Below are 21,048 nucleotides of genomic sequence, written 5' to 3'. Positions count from 1 at the left end.
TGCTGTTGATCTGTTGCTGATTCAGTGTCATTACAATGTTTAGTTCAGGGTAGTTTGTCTGGATATTTGTAATGTCTGCATCTTCATAACAGGTTAGAGACCCAGCAGTGAATGTTAAAATTGTCAGTAGTAGTTTTACTCCGAGGTGCAGAAACACAGAAAATGTTTACGTATTTTTATGGGGGGGGTTTTTTCTCGTTAATTAGATCACGCACTTCAAGACGACCACGGGAAAACACATTCATTTTTCTCATTTTTTAGTTTTGAATTGTGCAGAAAAACAATTAAATTAGATCGTGTTTTTCGTATCAAATGTAGTAATTAAATAATGATAATAATAAACGATATACAAAATCTATGTCTCACCTCCTATATAACATATATGGTGTAATGTTTATATACATATTTTTTATCTTAATGTTTTATATTTTCTAGCTTCATAAAGTATAGTTTACTTTCAGTAGCTGACACAGATTCTTGCAGATTCAGCATGAGGAAGAAAATTGATTAGAATATTGGTTCTTGTATCGATAAACCACGTTGTTTCCACTGACTCAGTCGTTTCCATGAGAGTGACGATGCATAATTGCTCCCTTCAGGTATGTGGTGGTCATAGCAATGCCAGCGTAGATGGCAGTTGCCCAGACAGCCAATGTGGTGGTGCCGGTTGCCGCGACGATCAGGGTAATCGTGTGTGTGGAGGTCAGGGATGCAACGGGACGGTGAGCGCTTCTGTATCAGCGCTGAATCTCGCCAGGGACGTGACGGACAGTCTGAACGTTGCCAACGAGGAGCTGCAGGACGCCGTCAGGAAGGTGATGAAAGTGTTAAAACACGACATTTACGCAGAATATAGAGCTGGAGCGATGGCGGCTCCTGGGACTATAAAGTTTCAATGTTGACTTGTGTTTTCCTGAATCTAGCTCCAGGAAATAGACTCTCTGACGCAGGATGTGAAGAAGCAGGCGATGAAAACGCTGGAGAAAGCCAGGAAAAAGAAGGACAACTTCGAAAACAACAACAAGAAGCTCAAAGATTTCATTAAGAAGATCAGAGACTTTCTCACTGGTGCGTTGGTGATGTTTTCACTGGTAATCTTTGCCCTAAATGAAGTTAACTGTTGCAGTCATGATTCAGTTGACCTGGAGCAGGAGAAAGTGTGTTGTGGTGTTTAACTGTCCCTCTGTCGTCCCTGCTGTCCAGAGGAGGGAGCAGATCCAGAGAGCATAGAGAAGGTGGCTCTGCAGGTCTTGGCGATCACGCTGCCGGTCAACAGGACCGTCCTGGACAAGATGATCATGCAGATAAAGGACAGCCTGTCCAACCTCACCAACGTCGAGGGCATCGTCAACCAAACCTCGCAGTACATCAGCAAAGCCAAGGAGCTGCTCGACCAAGCTAAAGACGCCAAGTAAGAAGCTATTTAGCTTTACTATTAAATAAAAGGAACCCATAAACCCACAGCGCGATACAAACTCCACAGTTCAGTCAGTCCATAAAAGATACAGGAGATACAGAAGCCATGATTTGCACGGCTGTAGTTTGGCTGCAGTTGGTGGCGTCACACACACAAATCACCTTTCATGGATGTCGAGTTCATTCTCTTTCCCTTCTTTCCACCAATTGTTCTCCTATTCTACAGATTTAAAAGGTCAATGAAATTGAAATGCAATGAAAGCTTGAACTGCTATAATTGCCAATCCATTGTGGTTCAATAACCAGTCCCTGTTCCTGACTACAGTAAAGACATTTTCTGTGCGGTGTCTTTGTGCAGGAGGCGAGCAGAGGGAGTAAAGGACACAGCCATCAACACAAAGCAGGCTTTGAACATGTCAGAGGACGCCATAGAGAGAGCGAGGACAGCTCTGAAGGAGGCCCACATTAACCTCAACAGCACAAGGAACGCCACCGCTGAGGTACAGCATGTCTGAACAGTGACTGTGTGTTTGTATGGGAGAACTTGTTAGCTGCACAGTGTGAAGTTGCAAATTTCACTGCTCTACTTCCTTTGCTGAGTAACAGACAAGTAGACCACCTTCCCATGGAGTATTTTATTTTAAGCGCTGCTCTATCTTTCCAACGTGGAATATTATATTCTCCCACATCACTTCCTTTGCACACTTCATTGTACGCTCTTTAATGTCTTATTTCCTCCTAGGTGGAGGAGAGGCTGAGGCAGCTGGAGGATAAGCAGATGGACGTCATGATGCGTTTAAACAACCTCTCCATGGGGGTCGAGGCTCTGAGGAACAAGACGGAGCAGAACAGACAGATGGCAAAGGACGCCAAAGCACTGGCTAACAACGCCACTGACCTAGCATCCTCACTGCAGGAGGTACGCATGTGGGCAGCCAGTTTGTGTTTGTGCTTTTGTTTTGAAAAAATAATACGTCATGTTTCTAAGAGTCATAAGTAACATTATTGTGTTGACTCCCAGAGCCTCAACGACACAGAGAAACGTTACCGTGAGCTGCAGAATAAGGTGGACTCTCTGGGTGGGGAGGCCGGAGGTCTGGACAGCATCAACCAGAGGGCAATGGATATCAAGAAGGAGGCAGACGACCTCTTGAATAAAGCCAACAAAGGGATCACACAACTGCAGAGTGAGAACATGAAGCTGCTCTCTGTGTTAAATATCGTTTCGTTATGTGGGCTGAGTACAGCGTGTGTGGGCCGTTCTGCACGTTTTAGCATGATTTGCCTGTGAGGAATAACGTAGCGTAATGAAAACTACTGTTTTGTGAAGGATGTGCTGTGAGAACACGGTGATATCTGTCAGGTGTTTAAGAGCAGAAAGTGGAATAAATTGTTATTTTGTCGTCAGTATCCTTAAAATATTTCTAACTGCTACCTTTACCTCTGTCAGGTTGAGAGGTGTTCAGTCTTTGAGGTGAAGGGGAAATGAGGAGGGAGAGAGAGTGAGGTGTAACTGGGGCAGGTGTACGCTGGTGGTGTGAAAACAACAGGAAGTTTGTTATTGGAGTAATCCGGTGGGAGCTGTCTGTGCATGCGTTGGTACACTGCAAACAGGAAGTGCTAATAGACATTTCAGCATATTTTTAATGGTTAATGGTTAATTGGACAGAGAAAAAAAATATAGTTTTTAATACCGTGGCACCACTGGCATATCGTGATCATTAAATCATATGAGTGTCTGGCTGAACAGCCGTCAGTAGGATTGTGTCTGAGACCGTTTCAGGTCACTTCATATTGTTTCTGGTTTGCTAAAGAAACCTGGAACGATCTCAGACACCACCCTGATCAAGGCAAGATTTCTGTAGATTTACCCGTGTTGAGCTCTGTCTCTCTCTGTTGCTGCAGAACTGGAGAAAAGGTTCAAGAGCAACGAGCGGCGGATGCAGAGGCAGCGCACGGAGCTGGACGAGCTGAAAGAAAATGCCACCGTGGTGCGGGACGAGATCCGGGAACAAGTGCAGAAGTACAGCAACTGTGTGTGAGGATGTTACAGTTCCCTGTTTACCATTCGCTGCTGTAGTCCAGAGCGGAGTGTGACTGATGCTGTGCCCGGGACAGAAAACTACATCCCCCATGAGAATAAAACCCTGCTCTGGTGCCTCCGCTCTGTCACTGGTATTTCAACTTTTACACATTTTACCTGTTAAGTGTTATATCACAGAAAGACCCTTCCTCTGTCCATGTACTGTACCACTTTTTGACTCCTAGATATCGACACTAACCTGTGTGGTGTTTATGTCTTTAAGCTATTACAACAGGTGGACGACCTGTGGAGAGTATTTGTTTCATTGTATAGGCCACGGTCATTGATTTCATGAATAATAAACAGAAGAAATATATCAGAGTATGTTATCAGAAAGTTATTTTGACCAAAAATAATTTCAAGATTTTGTGTGTTTTTGACCACATTATTATGGTATTTACAATATGACATTCCTATTAAGAAATACATTGAAAAGATTGATTTTTCAAATTAAATTTTGTGTTTATTTTTTATTACAAATGAGGCTCTTGATTAAACACATCTAAATGCATAAACAAGTATTCCTGTAAGCAAAACGATGGAGACAATAAATTTGATATAGTTTGAATTCATGACATCATGTGTCCTGTTTGTGAGATAATGTGTGTCCATTGCCACAAGGGGGAGGCGTATACATGGCAAGTCAGTGTTCTCTCTTTGTTCGGCTTCCATCTCTCTTTACCTCCCTCCTATCAGCTGTTCACTGCACACATTTTGACATCATCCTTCTAGCAAATGTGTTATTAATACTAAGAATGATAATTATGTTCCGTTTAGCTGAGCCAGTTCCAGGGCCCTGCTGGTGTGTATGCTGATTCTTAATGGACTCTTAATAGAAAAGAACACCTGTGCTTTTCCCACTATGACAAGTCAAACTGTCAGCAGTGAAAAAGGCCCGTTAAAAGCCTGTAACAAACCTACTGAGGTGTTTTCTCCTAACTCAAGGCTGTGTGTAAATGTACTGTACTCGTACTGCTCTGGTTCACTCTCACCGCTCTGTCTGCAGGGAAAACCCACGGTACACTACCTGCTCTGCACCAAACAGCATTTCAGAAACAGTCAGCTCTCATCTTTGGTGTTCCTGTGACAAATATAAAGAGCTATCGTAGTATTTTATGGAAACCTAGCACTTAACAAGCACACTCACTCCACTTCTTTACCTGACCTGTTACTGCACTGAAGCTTCAGTGATGTCGCTTTAGATAAAAGCATCTGATGTATCAATACATAAAAATAATTCTGCTGTTGTAGCTGGTGGATACAGAGCTAATGTAAACTAATTCATATAGTTGGGGAGTTTCTGATTAACATGAGACGAAAACAAAACATTTCTGATATACACATATTTATATTTCTGTACTGTTATTTGTTGGGAAATATCAGATAATTTTACATGTTTGTGCCTCAAATTGTTATTTCAACAAAACCATCTTAATAAATCACCCTGGTGGAACAGCTGACGTCGCACAGATGTCGGAAATGTGATGAAGGGCCCAAAGTAGACACTGTTTATTTTGTCAGAAAGTTTGGAACCGCAGGTTTAATCTTTAACAATCTATTGTATTTTATAATCTTATCATATGTGTCTTTGTGTTGAATCTTAATCTGGAAAGTAACTTTAGTTGTGAAATAAATGTAGTGGAGTAAAAGTACACACAGTGAGTAGAAATAACTTCTATCATTCTGTGCAGGTTGGTGACCCCATGTTTCCCAACATTTCTCCTCCACACCTGTGAACCACCTGTGTGGGTGTTCAGGGTCCCTAAAGGAGCTCTGTTCAACCACAGGCTCTTTTCTATGGCGTGGTGCTGATCTGTGTCTACTTGCACTCATTCCTCTGCTGTTCTCAAGGAGCTGCGCTGTTCTCCGTAGGGTTCTGGCACTGGATCCTGGGCTCTAACAAAGAGAGGCTGTCCTCCGGCAGCACAGGGAATGTGTAATATGACAGAGATTTACAGCAGGCTTTGTCCTGGAGAACAGTCTGTGTAGCAGTGAGGCTCAGACACCTGTGGTAGAGAGTGAACACCTGTACACCTGATGAATTCATTGGATCAAACATAAACTACATGATGATCTCTTTTTCTGATAATAGACTTGAGATTTGTTTCCCACTGTGTGCCTTGCTGTTAGTCCTAAGAGAAACCGTCCCGACCACCTGTTGGATGAAGCTGATGTTTAGAGAGAGAGAGAGCTGAGGGGAGCTGAGATCTGTGCGCGGGCACGGGCTGCTCTGGGTGCAATCAAAGGGAATCTAATCCGTACAGCAGGGAGCGCGCATTCCTGCTGCAGGTCAGAGCTGCACGGTGCACAGGCAGGGGCTCGTCGGAAAACATGCAGTGGGTTTGTGGAGGAATCCATTTTTCAAATCAAAAATTTAGTTTAAAACTTCACACGAAACAATGTCTGTTCATATCATCACTGTTTATTGACCCCCTGCTGGTTTGCTCTAGTGTTTGGTATCCCAGGGGGCATTTCGAGTTGTGATGTGTTGGTTTCTGATAATAAATTGTCTGTATATCTCTTGATATTATTATGTTAGTAATTTTTAGGACATCTTAGATGCTTTTTATTGACAACACCGTGACTAATGGGGCAAATCTAGGGTGATGGTGCCAATAATGGTAATCAGGATTTAACTAATTTAAGCACATAGTAACATTGAGGACATTGAGTGCGTGTGCAGATTGAAGTGTAAAGTGTATGTTATTATTGTGTTGTTGCACCAAAACACAGATGATCAAGTCTGATATAGATCCACAAACTGACTGACTGACTGAACTCTCTCTATATATTGTTTTTTTTATTTTTATTTGAGCATTAGGTTTTTAAAAAATATATATATTATTATGTTTATTCAAAATATTTATTCAAAGTTTTTCATGTTCAGAGTAGGCTATCTGTAACCTGTAAATTTCTTTTTAGCCTAGGCTACATATCGCTCTTGCCCATAAAAAGAGATGTTTAATGGAGACAAATCTATGCAGACTGATCAAAGTGCACGTGTATTTTAAATGGACACTGTTTAGTACAGGCTCATGGGGGAAAAAAAGTTGAACAAAAAAAAAGAGAAAAGAGAGACCTTCATATTTCATGCGCCCAAAATGGGAATCGAACCGGCGACCTCCTGGACAACGAGCCCGCCTCCCAGGCTCCGCTCCGGTCCGAAACTCCGGCGCGGGGTTTCCAACGGAGAGGCGCAAGAGCTGGGAAACGCTGCTCAGCTTCCCTTCTGTCCGGCAGCTCCGCAGCAAGTGGACCAGGAGAGTCTGACTGACTGTTTCAAACACAACACAGGAGCGAACATCTGACACAGGACCGACACGGTGAGTCTTTTATTTTTAAATTTATTTTTTAAGGGAAAAACACAACCAGACAGAGGAACACGCTGGAGAACTTGTAAAATTTTGCCTCAACGAGTCTCATCTGAGAGGAGTGATGTCTTTTTTAATTAACCGGTTTAAACAGCACCGGGAGATTTCACCAAAACTGTCGTGGGGATTTACATCGTCAAAACTGAATGTGATTTTTTGAAAATTTGTGATTTGTGAAAATTTCTCTTAAACGCTCCCCCCCGAGTGTCTTCAGTTGAGACCTCCAGTGAGAAAATACAACAGGCAAACTTCACCCAAAGTTACAGCGCTTTCCTGCTGTGGACTTCATGCACTGTAGCTTTGCCTTTCCCATCACTGTTTCACTCGCATCCAACTTTAAAAATCCCAGTCACGGCGGTGCTCTCTGCAGTGCTCTGCGGAGTAGGTTATAATGCGTAGGTCGATACCGCTGTGTTGACTTGGACTCCCTCTGTTTGATGCCACAGGTTTTCCTGCAGCCCCGGGGTTGATGTGCGCTCAGAGATGCGAGCCTCACTGCTAACGCTCCTCTGTGGTAAGTAGACTGTACACCGAGCGCTTTGAAGTCAATCCCTGTTTTCTGCTCCACAACAAATCCTCAGAAGTCATTCAGTGGAGGTGTATGAAGTGTCTCCAGGTCACTGGGCTTCATCCTATTAGTCTCTGGAACATATGGAGCTTATACATTCATGTTAAGTTTGGAGAGTCTTGTTTTCAGGAAAATGTGCAGACTTTTGTTGTTAGCAGTGATTTCAAGATCTTCCCCCAGAGGATCCCATTTAGTGAGAATATTATCTCAGCCCACTGGCAGAACTTTCACTTGTTTTGAAGATAAAAACAAAAGTATTTTAACACGAGGGAATGAGCTACTTTAAAATTCATATGTTTGCAGTGTAAAAGCTGTTTAAAAGAAGAATCTGTTCACCTCCATTATCTAAGCAAATCTGAATCAAAATCACCATGTGTTTACCCCCCCCCACACACACACACACACACAAAACAGTTTCATCTATTTAACTCTTCCATAGTGAAGAAAACAAGTCAAGATCAAAAGATCAATTAAAAATAGGAGACTTATTCTTGTACATTTTGCTGTAACATCTCTGAGAATACACCACACCTGCAGTCAGTTTAACACAAAGCCAGTGAACGCTCAGGTAGAAGCAGCAGCAGCCTGAACATGCACAGAGATAAGATAGCTGATGTTTCTTTTTTAGGGCCCCCAGTGCCCTCCTGGTCTCTGGGGTCATCCCTGTCTTTCCCTGTCTGTCTCTCTCTCTCTCTCTCTCTCTCTCTCTCTGTGGGTGGTGTCGTTCTGTTTATGGTCCTCCTAAAACAGCCCAGCTGAGTCCGCAAATAGAGACACCCACTCCACACCTACCTACAGCACTGCACAAGAACCTTCTGGGATGCGTGTGTGTCCAGTGCTGCATGTACGTGTATGAATGTCAGTGTGTGTGTGTGTGTGTGTGTGTGTGAGAGAGACATAAAGGAAGTCTGAGAAATGCACAGATTTAAACCAAACACACACTTTTCACTAGATACGCTGTATTTTTTTTAAAATCTCATTTAAAGCCAGAAAACAACAGTAAAAAGTTTTTTTCCTCCGTGTTTCTCTCTGACACCTTCACCTCTCAGTGAGCTAAAGATTAATCTGAGTAATGACCTTCAATAAAACGCATCCTCACACATTGTTCCCTGGAGCTGGAAGACAATGGGCTCGTCGCTCCAGTTAAAGTCTTATTAGTGGCTGCTGTTAGCACCCGGGGGTCCCCTCACACATCAGCACTGATCAACACTGCAGCTCTTTGTGAGGCCTGACAAAGCTCGCTGGGACTTTTCAGGACACACACAGCATCCATGACAGGTTGCGAGGTAATGACATGCAGGGAATAAATAATACATAAAGATGTAAGCTGTGGTTGCTGCGTGTTTAGTCATGAATGATTTATGCTTTAGAGAAATATGGCTTAAAGTCAGGTTTTCAGTTGCTCAGGCATCAGATTCCTTAAAGGTCCCACATTTTACACCTTTTCCCGTGTTTTATTTGAAGTGTTGATCCATAAGAAGATTTGTTTGTTTGTTTGTTTGTTTGTTAAGAACCAAAAACCATCATTTCTGAGTGACCGGATAAAAATAGCAGATTTCAGGTGAACACTTATAGAAACCAAATCCTGCAAGGTTAGGGTGGTGGGTCCAGGTGGGCGGGGCTTGGGGCATGGCAGAGAGCGGTGACTGCTGTGTTGTGACATCACAAAGATGCAGAAGTCGTGACGGCTCGTTTTAAGGCTCGGTTTCTGAATACAGGCTGTGTGCATTTCTCTACGGACAGAGCTCTTAGATGTCGTACCCGTTTCTCTTCCCGTGTTTCCTCTCTCTCTCTATACTAACCGTCAAATTAAGGCAAAAAACCTAAAAATCATCTGTAAAAAATGTCTTCAGTGGATCGAAAATGAGGTCCCCGACATTTATTTTGAAATCACTTTGCATCCAGAGTGAATACAAGGAATCTGTTTCCATGTAGATATGGGCATATGAGAACTGTTTTAAGGCGAGGCTTGAAAAATAATTGTAGCTATTCTTTAAAAATGGTCCAACAACTTTAAAAATAATTTAACTGAATGGATGAAAGATCAAGAGGTTTATACAAGTATCTCAAAATACATTCAGGTTTCCACCAAGTAGTCGAGGAGAGCATCATCTGTGGATTTTGTTTGTGTGTTTGTTTTTAGTTGTTGTTGCTTGTTGTTGGCTGCATGAAAAATTCCGTCCATCTAAAATAAATCACCCGTTTCTGATTTTATGTGATCTGGTACCTCAGCGTTGAAAGCAGAAGCTCATTCATCTCGAAGAGAACAAGTATTCACCATAGAGGCCGAGTCTCAGAGTTAGAGGGTCAAAGGTCGGAGATGTAGAAGAACATTCAGGAGTTGTGGTGGAGGATTTTCTTGAAAGGAAACAAGTACAAAAGAGCTACAGAGAGATGGGATCAGCTGAGAGTGTGTTAGAGGAAAAATAGAGGAGGAAACAGGAGAAGAGGATGTGTGTTAGAGCGGAAAGGTGAACAAGTGTGTGTCTGACGTGAAGTGTGTGTCTATAAACCTCGCACACTGTCATTACAGAGATAGGGAGCTGTCTGTTCAGAGTCCTGACGCCTCTGAGGACGCGCTGCAAGGTCAAGCCAAACCCCCGGGTCAGAGACGGGGTTAATTGGTGTGTGTGTGTGTGTGTGTCTATGTGTGTGTGTGTGTGTGTGTGTGTGACAGAGAGAGAAACAGGGAGAGGGTGAAAGGCCTCAAGCTGATCACAGTGACAAAAGAACCAGCAGTGCCTCCACTCCTGTCTTTTTCTTTTCACTTTCTTCTTCTTTTCTTCTGCTCTGGGGGTGGGGGTGGAAGGAGGACCTGCAGGAAAATGGTCTTGTGTGTGTGAAAGTGTGTGTGTGTGTGTGTGTGTGTGTGTGTGTGTGTGTGTGTGTGTGTGTGTGTGTGTGTGTGTGTGTGTGTGCACATGTGCATCTGCAGAAATTCCCTTGTAATTTTAACTAAAAACGTATCAGACTAAAGAGCATTATACCTGTTGTTTTAGCAAAAGTACCATGAAGACATTGCGTTTTCGTGTGCGCCTTATGTACTTTTAATGAAGTGGCGTGATTGTGTTCAGCTGAGGGAGCGACCAACTCATTCATCTAAAGGAAAGAAGGAACTGGGGGGAGGAAGGGAAGAAGGAAGGAAAGGAAAGAAAACTTGAAAGAGGATCCGGGTTTGCTTCATGATGCAAAGTAAATCCTCTGTAATTCATCTCTCTCACAGGTTTGTGTATGTGTGTGTGTGTGTGTTGTGTCGGAATGTAGGAGTTTTGTTGAACTACTGACATCCTCCTCAGATGTGTGTGTGTGTGTGTGTGTGTGTGTGGGCAGGTGAGAGCCAGTATTAGGCAATGGGAGTGAGACAGTGTGTTCCCGAAGCCTTTGTAAGCTACAGCCTCCGGAAATGTGCAGATACCAGAACAATGGTGCGGTAAAGCCTACTAACCACCAGCACTAGAGACAGAGAGTGAGAGGAGGGGGAGAGAGAGAGAGAGGCTAAAAAATTAGAGGGGGGGGGGGGGGGGGGGTTGTATAGAATCAGGACAAAGAGAAAAGAGGGAGAGAGAGACTTTAGGATGAGGGAGAAGGGCTGGGGAGGGAGAGGGGAACAGGTTTGTTTATATGAAAGGACGGTGCGTTAGGTTTCCCCGTCCTGTTGGCAGCGCCTTTTTCTGGATGAAAGGAGGAGGTGGAGATAAAGGAGGAGGAGGAGGAGGAGGAGGAGGAGGACTTGAGGGGCAGGATGAAGGGGCAGGGAGGAGGAATAGGAAATGGAGCCGGTCACATTAGAAACAATGGGGTGTGTGGCGGGTACAGTGGTGTGCTCACAGTGTGGAGGTGAACAGGTAAACCACAGGAGACACTGTCGTGACAGTGACCAGTGAAGTGACTGTAGATGTTATGGTGAACAGTGCAGTTCCCACTAAGCTTTAATTAGCCAACATTACACAGACAAACTCCCAAGAAGCTGGAAACAACCACAATAGACTTTTTCACAGGCATGTCGGTGAAGGAAAAGCAAAGGTGTAAATATTAAAATGAGCGATGGCTGAATTCTGTTCGGCTGCTTCAGCTTCAGTTTTCTCACCGTCACAGTCACGTCACTGGAAACAATAAAGATATGACAAGAAAACTGAGATTTTCTGAGATTTCAGTAAAAAAAAAAAAAAAAGTGCTGCCATTTGACTCGTTATGACTCGTTATGATTTATTGTGACACTTAAATTAAACAGTAGAACAGAGCCATTGCTGACGGTATTACAACACCTGAGCTTTTCCTGCTATGATCCGCCAAAATGTGAAATGGCAGCTGCTTAATAAATCACAATATCTCCCTGAAGTATTTTGCTACCATTAAAAATACGGCTGAAAAAATACAAAAAATACAATCTGCTGTTTGAAAAAAATAAAAATAAAAATACTAAACAGTTAATGAATAAAATGTTTAGATTTACATTTACTCATTCGGCAGATGCTTTTATCCACTTACAAGTGAGGAGCTTCAGTGCAGTGTTTTGCTGCCCCACTGTTAAATAGTTAAAAGACTTTATATCAGCCTATATGCAAAGGAATGGCAGTTGTATATAATCAGTGCTCTCCATTTGGAGAATGAATGTAAACCCACAGCAGGAGAAGAGAGCGTAGAGGAGGGAAAGACAAAAAGCAAAGAAAAGCAGTCGTGATATGAATCACTAACATTAACGGTGTGCTGTGCTGCAGTGTCAAAGACTTGCTGCAGAGAACCGTCTCTCTGTCATGTCCTCCGTCTTCACCTCTGGCGTTTTATTTTTTGATTCGTTCATAGCTGCAGGCCACAGGCTCCGTCTGATACCAGGCTGATAACAGATCGTGTTGTGCAGCGTCATTAAAACGCTCTCTCAGACACCTCCACACCTCTAATTATCTAATGGCAGACAAGCAGCAATTAGAGTGTGATACTGCTGCATGTCAGGGTGGAAGAGGGGATAAGGAAGGAAGGATGGAAGGAAGGAAGGAAGGAAAGAGGATGAAGGGAATAATGTAGTTAATGTGATCCTTATTTCCTTGAAATATTTCAGATTCAGATTTTGTCGTCAAGTTAGACAGGCTGACCTCTACCAACAATGTGTAGTGATTTCATCTTGTAGCCCTGTAATTACACACACACACACACACACACACACACACACTAAGTCCAATAAAACCTTGTGGCTTGTAAACGTAGCCCAGCTGCCTCATGTCTGAGTTCCAGGTCACTGTGTTTGACATTGACATGAGAATTAAACAGAAGCCTTTTCCGGATATAGCATCGCGTGGCGTGTGTGTGATCAGTCTGTGTGTTTTGTGATGAGCCTGGCTTTAGGGGTAACACTGCATATATACATACATACACTGTTTCTGTTGTTTGATGATACATATCTGCACTGTAGAGTGTTTTAGCTGTTCATGTTAATCCAGTTGATTCATATTCACACTAAACCTGCAAATTTCTGTTGTTGTTCGACCTCTGTGTTATTCTTATAATTAAGACCATTTTACATTGTGTTTTAGACATTTAGATTCATTTCCTTTTCCATCCGAGTCATTTGAGGCCATTGGTTTCCATTTAATTCCAAATTACGGAAAAATCAACTAGAAACTTGCTTTTGTAGTTATGTATCCATCAGAGAGAGGGAACACGTCAACATGAAAGAGGTGCTTTGGCAGTTTAGTATTACACTGCCATAAAGTTGTTGGACTCTGGAGCAACAGATTTAAAAAAGAGCAGAGCTGAAAATATATCAGGACAACATTTCCTATCAAGAAACTTGATAGCGTTTTATTTACTTTTATTAGATGTTTCTTGGCTTGCACTGCAGCCCAGTTAGTAACACAAGCTTTCTCTTCAAACATTTTAGTCTTCAAGCTCAAATGATGTCTTAAGTACTTTTCTCAAACATGTCAAAGCTCCTCTAGAAGACATTATACAACTGTCTGCAGAAGCAGGGTTATATATATATACTCACTGTCGCCAGTAAATCAACTTTTAAAAGAACATCTAATATCTGAGAACTTCCCCTTTGCTTTCTGTCAGAGTTACATTGTTGCTATGTACTGCAATACGATGATGTAACATTGACAAAAATATACACAGATATGATGAATCATGCAGCATTAGCAAATGCTAAAAGAGTCTGCTCATTGATTTCCATGATACACAGAAACAGTTACCTGCAAATTTTGGAAAGATAGACTTGTTTCAAACATTGTTATGATAATAATAATAATAATAATAATAATAATAACTTTTATTTGTATAGCTCACTAAACTTAACTTGCTTCACAGAAAAATAAAATCAGATTTTTAAAAAAGAGTCAAAAAACCAGAGCAGATAGTAAAAGAGTTGAACAGCATGAATAAAAACATATCATATGTTTGTTTTCTCCTGCTCTCTCACCTGTCTCTGGGGAAACATAAGGTCATCGATGTCACTTTAAATCTAAAAAATGACCTCACACACACACACACACACACACACACACACACACAGTACTGCCCTGTGTCCTCCAGATTATACTCATATACCGAGTATCTGAGCTGTGCCTTTGGCCGCGCTGAGGTTACCCTCCTCTCTCTAACACAGGAAAGCAATTTCACCATTTAATTGTTCAGACACACTATAATTATATTATTGAGCCCACTGATAGTTCCACATACGCTCATGAGCAGAAGAACACAAATACTCAGTATGCAGTCGACAGTATACAAAACACAGGCACATGTATTTGTAATTAGGCACATATACACACAATAATTAGCCAGATTATTGTAAGGTTTACAAAAGGTCACTGAGGCACACATGCAACGCACTAAATACATGCCTCGACTAATACCACGTCCCAAGTGTGCTGTAGTTTTCCCTCTAAGTGAAGCCAGATTTTCCTCATCACAGACTCTGATTAGCACCTACAGCGAACACATCTGCACTCTATGTCTCCCAGAGCAGCTGCTGAGCACCAGGGCAAACACACAACGACTGCAATCACTAACCAAACCCACAGCAACTCACTCTCCACGGCTGAGTAACTGATGGATAAGCTGGTTGACCGACAGGCTGCACCCAACATCTGCCCACCATGTGTGCCTCTTATTTGGTTACTCAGCTTCAGGCAGCGTGGCAGAGACTGTGGCCGGTAGCTGGCTTCAGAGGAGGATTTTACAGATACGATCATCGTAATCTTTAAAGTCCCACTGCACGTTGTAAGCTTTAGGTGCTGCGGCTGCACTGTTATGTGATTGTTTGTAGTGGCGCCATCAGCAGCATTTAAGGATAATTCTCTCATTAGAGCAGATAACGAAGAACTTTTTTTAAAAACTATATCTTACAAATTTACTATTGGAGGATACAAACTGGCAGAGGACAGAGAGACAGTTAAAAAGGCTGTTTCACATTCATCTCTGTGAGAATGTGAGTAAATCTTCAGTAACTGCAGGCATGTGCGGGATTTCCATCCAGCTCCCCTTCTCCACCGTCCACCTGTTGCTCATGATGCCTTGTTTCATATTTCCTCTCCAACACGGAGTGATTCAGACATCTCCAGGATGGGCCAGGAATGTGAACGTCTCCTCCAGCGAGACCAGCTGCCTCCCAGTGCCATGCCTTGTTAATATAACAGCCTGTGTAATGGCCAGCGTCTGGCCTCACTCACTGAAACCCTCTCTGTCTGCTGGAGAGCCAGGCGGGCGGTCAGTGACAAACTCAGAAACAGCTGAGGAACAGTCAAAGTCCATGTCAAGCCAAGAAAAAATATTATTTATATTATTTTTAATATAATATATTTTTTAATAGAATGGTTTTCAAATACAAAATTTAAACAGGTCTTATGAATTTAATATTTAACACAAACCCTCTGAAGCCAGATTCATATTTCCTCATATTGAACATATTCAAAAACATACTGTATATCCAATACAGTTTTTGTCACAAAAAACTAAAAAATATTTAAAGAGAGAGAGAAATATTTAAAAACTGATTTACTCAATGGCAAATGCTGTGGGTGAGGTAAAATATAGCAAAGAATTGCACATTTTGAAATTCACAGGGGGATCTCCACCTTCAAATCAATTCATTCTAATCATTCTAATGCTAGCTCAAAAATTAGGTTGTCTCATTTTGCCCACTCCTTGTAACCAAAATCGTTGTTTTGTCCTTTTGACTAACTAAAATGCAATTTGCAAAAAGTTCAAAAAGGTTCAGATCCTCAGGTGGAGCTGAGATATAGAGCTGTGTGTCATCTGTGTAGCGATGGAACCAGATGCCTGGTCTGCATTTAACAAAGCTTAATGGCAGCATGTACAAACAAAAAACAATGGGGCCCAGGACCTAACCATGGGGGACACCACAAGAAATACTCACAGAACTCCCTGGAGAAACTCAGTGGTTTACGAGCTTATAGACAATACATTATGTGAAGAATGTCATGTGGACCAGGTCTGGGCATAGCCTGGACTATTTCTTAATATCTCTTAAAATACTGGAATTTTTGTGAGCCCACTCCAGCTGTGGGCCTATGTCACCACCTTTCACACCACCGCTTTGGACATCATCCTGTCCTTATTTACAAAAATGAAGCATGACATTAAGGTCAACAGTCATTTTTATAAGCGATGCTCTGGGGCTCTGATTAAGGAAGGTAGGGAGGATAAAAGAAATGAAGGAGGTGAACGGCAGGGCAGAGAGGGGAGTCTGAGCTGCCGAGGGAGGTGCTGTGGACATTAGAAGAGAAGAGAGGTGGGAAGCGAGAGCTGAGACTAATAAAGAGGCGAGGAGGGAGGGGAACAGCTGGATGTTTGGCTGTGGGAGTTGACCATCCATCAGCTAAGTGCAGCACAAAGAGAGGACGGAGACACAGAGAGGGAGAATGTAAACTAATTAGCTGAGAGGAGTTAAAAATAAAAGGCTGTTGACTTTTCTCTGCCCTGGGTTTTAAAGTAGCTGTCTGATGGTGCTAAAAATATCTGTGTTGCCTTCTAGTCCCGCACTCGCTCAGGTTGGGTATGCAGCTCATTGCCTGACTTAAAATGATACTATTCTTGTCTGGTCACTGCCCCCTGGGCGAGTTGATACCGGATCTGACCGTGCTGTTATTTTAATATTTTTTGCCAGTGTGTTTTGTCCATGCTCTCCCAGCTTTGCTACCTGTCTGAGCTAATACGTATCTGTGTTGTCTGTGTGTGCTTTTCTTGTGCATCTGTTTGTTTGGTTATCTTGGTTTCCTGCATTGTTTACGCTGGTAGGTGTGACAGCAAACTGTGTCTCGCTGGCTGGTTCCAGTGGAATGTGTCATGTTGATGCCACATCCCTACTCCCACCCACCCCAACACACACACAAACACACACACACACACACACACACACACACAGAGCCGGAGGAGTTAGTTACTCTGTGGGATTAGATACAGATGGGTGTATTTCTTTTACAGTAACATTACAGCATTGAGACGTGTACTACAGACGTACTGCACATAATGAGTTACTTGAACAAGCGGCACAAAAGTTAGATTCATGGTTTATGATTTGTATTTTCAAACTGTGTTAATACTGATATAATACTAATATATTTAGCCTTTTTTAAGTTTATGTAACCTGTTACCTTGTAAGTTAGATAATGATACACTCACTCCAGTATACTCACAGTATACAGTAAGTATTTCTCTTAGTATAGGCCAATGTACGCTGCCTCAGCATATGAGAAAACAGAAGTTTGACTGACCTGCTGTGATGATATGGAAAATCACTGTTTGGGTTCTGGTGACTGAGCAGCCCATAGCAAATGACTGACATTACATTACAGTCATATCATTTTCATACTTATTAAGCCATCTACTGACTCCTCTTGACCCACATGTTAGTACGTGCATTTGTTATGTTCAGTTTCCTGTAGTTTATCTCCCGTCTGCAAATAATTGACGTGTGAAAATTTTAAAAAATCATCTAGTTGGAATCTACACAGTTTGTCCTGTAGGAGTCTCCATCTCTCCCAGTGAAGAGTCTGTTTTCCTTGTTGTGTGGTAGTGAGGCTTTTTCCTTCACTGCATCACACACTGTTGACTTCTTTTAGACGGAGATGAAAACAAAAGCAAATTTCTGTCATGTGCTGGCAACTGAGGAACTTTTTAAAAAAGTTCTTGTGTACTGTACTGTCTGTTTATTGAGACTGGTCAGAAGCGGAGCTGGAATCAAAGGGCAGGGATGAAAGCCAGGAATAAAAGCAGAGCACCACCTGGGGGGGAGGGGGGGCGCAGGGGGGGGGGGGGGCAGGGAGCAGGGGTGGAATTCATTTGTGGAAATGAAGCTGGGTTGCCCTGCAGGCTGCACTTTGTATCACTGCCCCTGACGGTTACAGCATTGCCTCATGTGGAAGACCTGCTGGCTTAGAGTCAGATTTCACTGTCCTTTGGAATGAGCATAATGATATCATGCCTTTTTTTTTATCTGTTAGTCTAGAATAGGTTAACAACAGTGGACAGTTTGTCACCTGCTTGGCGGCTTAAACAGCACGACTGCTGCCACAGTGATGCTGTATATGAAAAAAGCTGTCTTTGTAGTGTTATATGAAGATTGTCAGCCATGTGATACTCAGAGCCGCACAATAATAAGCCTTAATGTGATGTGTGGCTACAAGAGGCTAAGCAAGCTGAATAGTGCACAATATGGTGCAGGGTGACAGTGCATAGCCTGCTGTTACAGGCTAATGGCTGGTTGAACAGCAGTATTATGTGAGCTGAGAACCCCCCCCCCCGTATACACACAACACACACACACACACACACACACACACACACACACACACACACTCACCAGCAGCCCCCTTTCTCTTCTCTCAGCTGTCAGCCTGCATTCCTCCCTTCCTCTCCATTTATGGATATAGAGGAAAAGAAAAAGGAGAGAAACTCAGATGTCTAATCAACCACTAGATCACAGTTTGTACTTAAAGCCACATTATAAAAATTTCAGTTAGATGGAGGGAAAGTAACATAAACCTTTCCAAAAAAAACGTCCACTCAGCTGATCAGCTGCCTGCCCGCTCACACTGAGTCAGGGCATCTGGAAAAACACCACAGGCCTTGGAAAAGAAAGAATTCTGCTTTTAGTCATATTGTGATTACTTTGACAGATATTGAAAATTGATGATGTAAATGGACTCATATAGCGCTTTTTACAATGTAAGTCTCATTCACACACTGATGGCGCAGCAGTTAGCAGTACTGTGTCTTGCTCGGGGATCGACGAGGAACCTCTAATTATTAGACCTCTGCTCTACCTCCTATTTTCACCGGCGTCTTAACGAACTTTCTACATGCTGGTTCTTCTCGACACCATCATCTCTATTTTCTTCACTCTCTTCTCGTATTGTCTGTCTACTGCAGTTAGAGCCTCTTCTCTGAACCTGTATATCCTCTCACACTATGATAAAGTGCTCTGAATACAAGTGTCTCCCTAGTGATAGATACCACCTTCCATTTATCTCTCCTTCATACCTTCCTGCCTCCTTCCCTGGTTTACATCAAGGCAGCAGTGGTCTGATCACTGTCAGCTCTACAACCCATGACGTCACCCTGTCAGGCCTGTTTGTTACAGCTTCAGCGTCATAATAACAAGAAATTCATCATCACCTACACTTGTTATATTATTAATCATTTCACATTTAGGCTGATGATGTTTTAGATTGTAGGATACACCATAGTAAGCATAGATATGGAGAAAGAACAGTATTTCTAAAGGTTAAAGTCCATGCTTCATGAATGTGTGAAAACTTAAGATGAAGTGATTTAAAATCTTCACTATAATGAATGTAATTCACTACTGTTTTCATGACACTGCAGTTGTGTCAGCTCAACCTGTGTTGTGAGTGGAGGTGTGAAGCCTGTGTGGTTTTTCACAGACAAACACAGACAGAAACACACGGAGATAAAAGACAACAAGAAACCCAATGATTAAACGACACATCAGACGTCTGCGTAGCTTCTCCACCCTCTCTCACACACACACACACACACACACACACACACACACACACACACACACACACACACACACACACACACACACACACACAGACCTTTGAGTGTGTGCCAGTAGTTTCCAGAATAGATATCAAGTTTTGTCTGCATGGTTTTTCCCACTGTCCGTACAAAGACTCTGTACTGTATCAGCTATCTGACCTGCTCTGTTTGTGTGTTTTCACGCTCTCTTCCTCTCTCTCTCTCTCTCTCTCTCTCTTGCACTGTTAGATAAAGGATAAGGAAAACAACCTCAGGCCTAATTTATCACAGGTCATTATGTCAGCTGTTGCCTCTGCTTGTAATTATAAATGTTAGGCAGCTCAGATTGTTACCTCGCACTTGAGCAAATCTTGTGTGTGTCTTTTTTGGAGCCAACCAGCACATACTTGATGCTTACATTCACTTTAAAAATGGAGCGTGTCAGGTTTGAGTGTCAGTTATGAATGAGTGTATCTAAATGCAGAAAGGGGGGGTAGTTGTATTTGCATGCATGCACAGGTGCACTTAGGCGCCTCCGTACTGCAGCCATGTGTTTGTGATCCACAACTTCATATCTGTTTGTTGCTGGCACCAACCTGACATCTGTCCAGATGCCAAGCCTCTAGAGTGTGTGTCAAGATTGGGTATATATATGTGTGTGTGTGAGTGTCAATGTGAACTCCCTCGCCGCACTGTTCCCAGCAGGCTTCCTATCATGACCTCATAGCAGTGTCAGGCGATGATAATGCGATGTCTCTGTCTACCCTCATCACAGAGTGTAGACCTCCAGAAAGCATCCAGGAGCCGGCAGGTACAGCAGCCCGCCTCTCCTCGCGCCTGTCAGCAGTAAAAAGTTATGAAGTCTCACTAGTGCACAGTGTGTAGGCAGCAGAGGCGCCTAATTATACACAAGGCTGACATCATGGTGGGATCGCAACGTTAAGATTTGCTCAGTAACAATCTATTTATATTATTATTTTATTATTAAGTCTACATGTGAGAGACGAGTGCCTGTTTTGCGTTATATGCTGCGTCTTTGTGACTCAGGAACAGGCTTGCTTTATTCAAGAGGCTGAACTCTGATATTTAAAGAGGCTTTTCAGATGCAAGTATTAATAAAGACGTAAAATCGGACAGTATGTTAATGGACAAAAAAGTGATTAAAATCATATGACAGACTGTCAAACACACGTTGGTAACATTTCCCCAAAGAGTCCTGAAAGGTTGCTGATTCTGAAATGTCTTAGAACATGTGTATGGCAAAGTAAATGTTTTGCAGGCAGAAATTATAAATAATCACACAAAGATTTTGCAAACAACAATATAATTTGTGTTCAACAAATATATTTGTGCGCATGCTATTATCCACGTACTGTAATTGGTGCATATACCTTCCTCACTCAAGTTCCATCTGCATTAGCTACTGTAGCTAACTTCTGCGTGATGCTACACTGGCTAACTAAGCTAATTGGCTAATCTGCTGCTTTACAGATACACAGCTAAAGCATTGTAATCATTAATGCAGCTCATTAAAAAACTTCACTGTGCCCCTATATTCATTAGCCAACTAGCATAGTTAATCAATGCTTGTCTGGCAGAAGTTAGCT

At 42.4% G+C, this 21,048-nt stretch overlaps 2 protein-coding genes across 3 annotated transcripts in view; both read left to right on the top strand.

Annotated features, from left to right (window-relative positions):
• LOC111234737 (laminin subunit beta-2-like) overlaps positions 1–4,067 on the top strand; it is a 47,154-nt gene extending 43,087 nt beyond the window's left edge. The window contains exons 29-35 of the mRNA XM_022762919.1: positions 600–815; positions 924–1,068; positions 1,204–1,411; positions 1,775–1,916; positions 2,159–2,335; positions 2,438–2,603; positions 3,322–4,067. Of these exons, the coding sequence (XP_022618640.1) occupies positions 600–815; positions 924–1,068; positions 1,204–1,411; positions 1,775–1,916; positions 2,159–2,335; positions 2,438–2,603; positions 3,322–3,458 (1,191 nt within the window). The 3' untranslated portion in view covers positions 3,459–4,067. The remainder of the gene's footprint in view (positions 1–599; positions 816–923; positions 1,069–1,203; positions 1,412–1,774; positions 1,917–2,158; positions 2,336–2,437; positions 2,604–3,321) is intronic.
• Positions 4,068–6,739: 2,672 nt separating this feature from the next.
• lamb2 (laminin subunit beta 2) overlaps positions 6,740–21,048 on the top strand; it is a 43,091-nt gene continuing 28,782 nt past the window's right edge. For both annotated transcript variants that reach the window (XM_022762918.1, XM_022762917.1), the window contains exons 1-2: positions 6,740–6,822; positions 7,317–7,384. In XM_022762918.1, the coding sequence (XP_022618639.1) occupies positions 7,354–7,384 (31 nt within the window). In that variant the 5' untranslated portion in view covers positions 6,740–6,822; positions 7,317–7,353. The remainder of the gene's footprint in view (positions 6,823–7,316; positions 7,385–21,048) is intronic.

Source organism: Seriola dumerili, unplaced genomic scaffold (genome assembly GCF_002260705.1).
Source record: "Seriola dumerili isolate Sdu_G_001 unplaced genomic scaffold, Sdu_1.0 BDQW01000454.1, whole genome shotgun sequence".
Lineage (NCBI taxonomy): Eukaryota > Metazoa > Chordata > Actinopteri > Carangiformes > Carangidae > Seriola > Seriola dumerili.
Note: the sequence above shows the minus strand (reverse complement) of the source record. Positions and strands in the feature narration are given on the sequence as shown.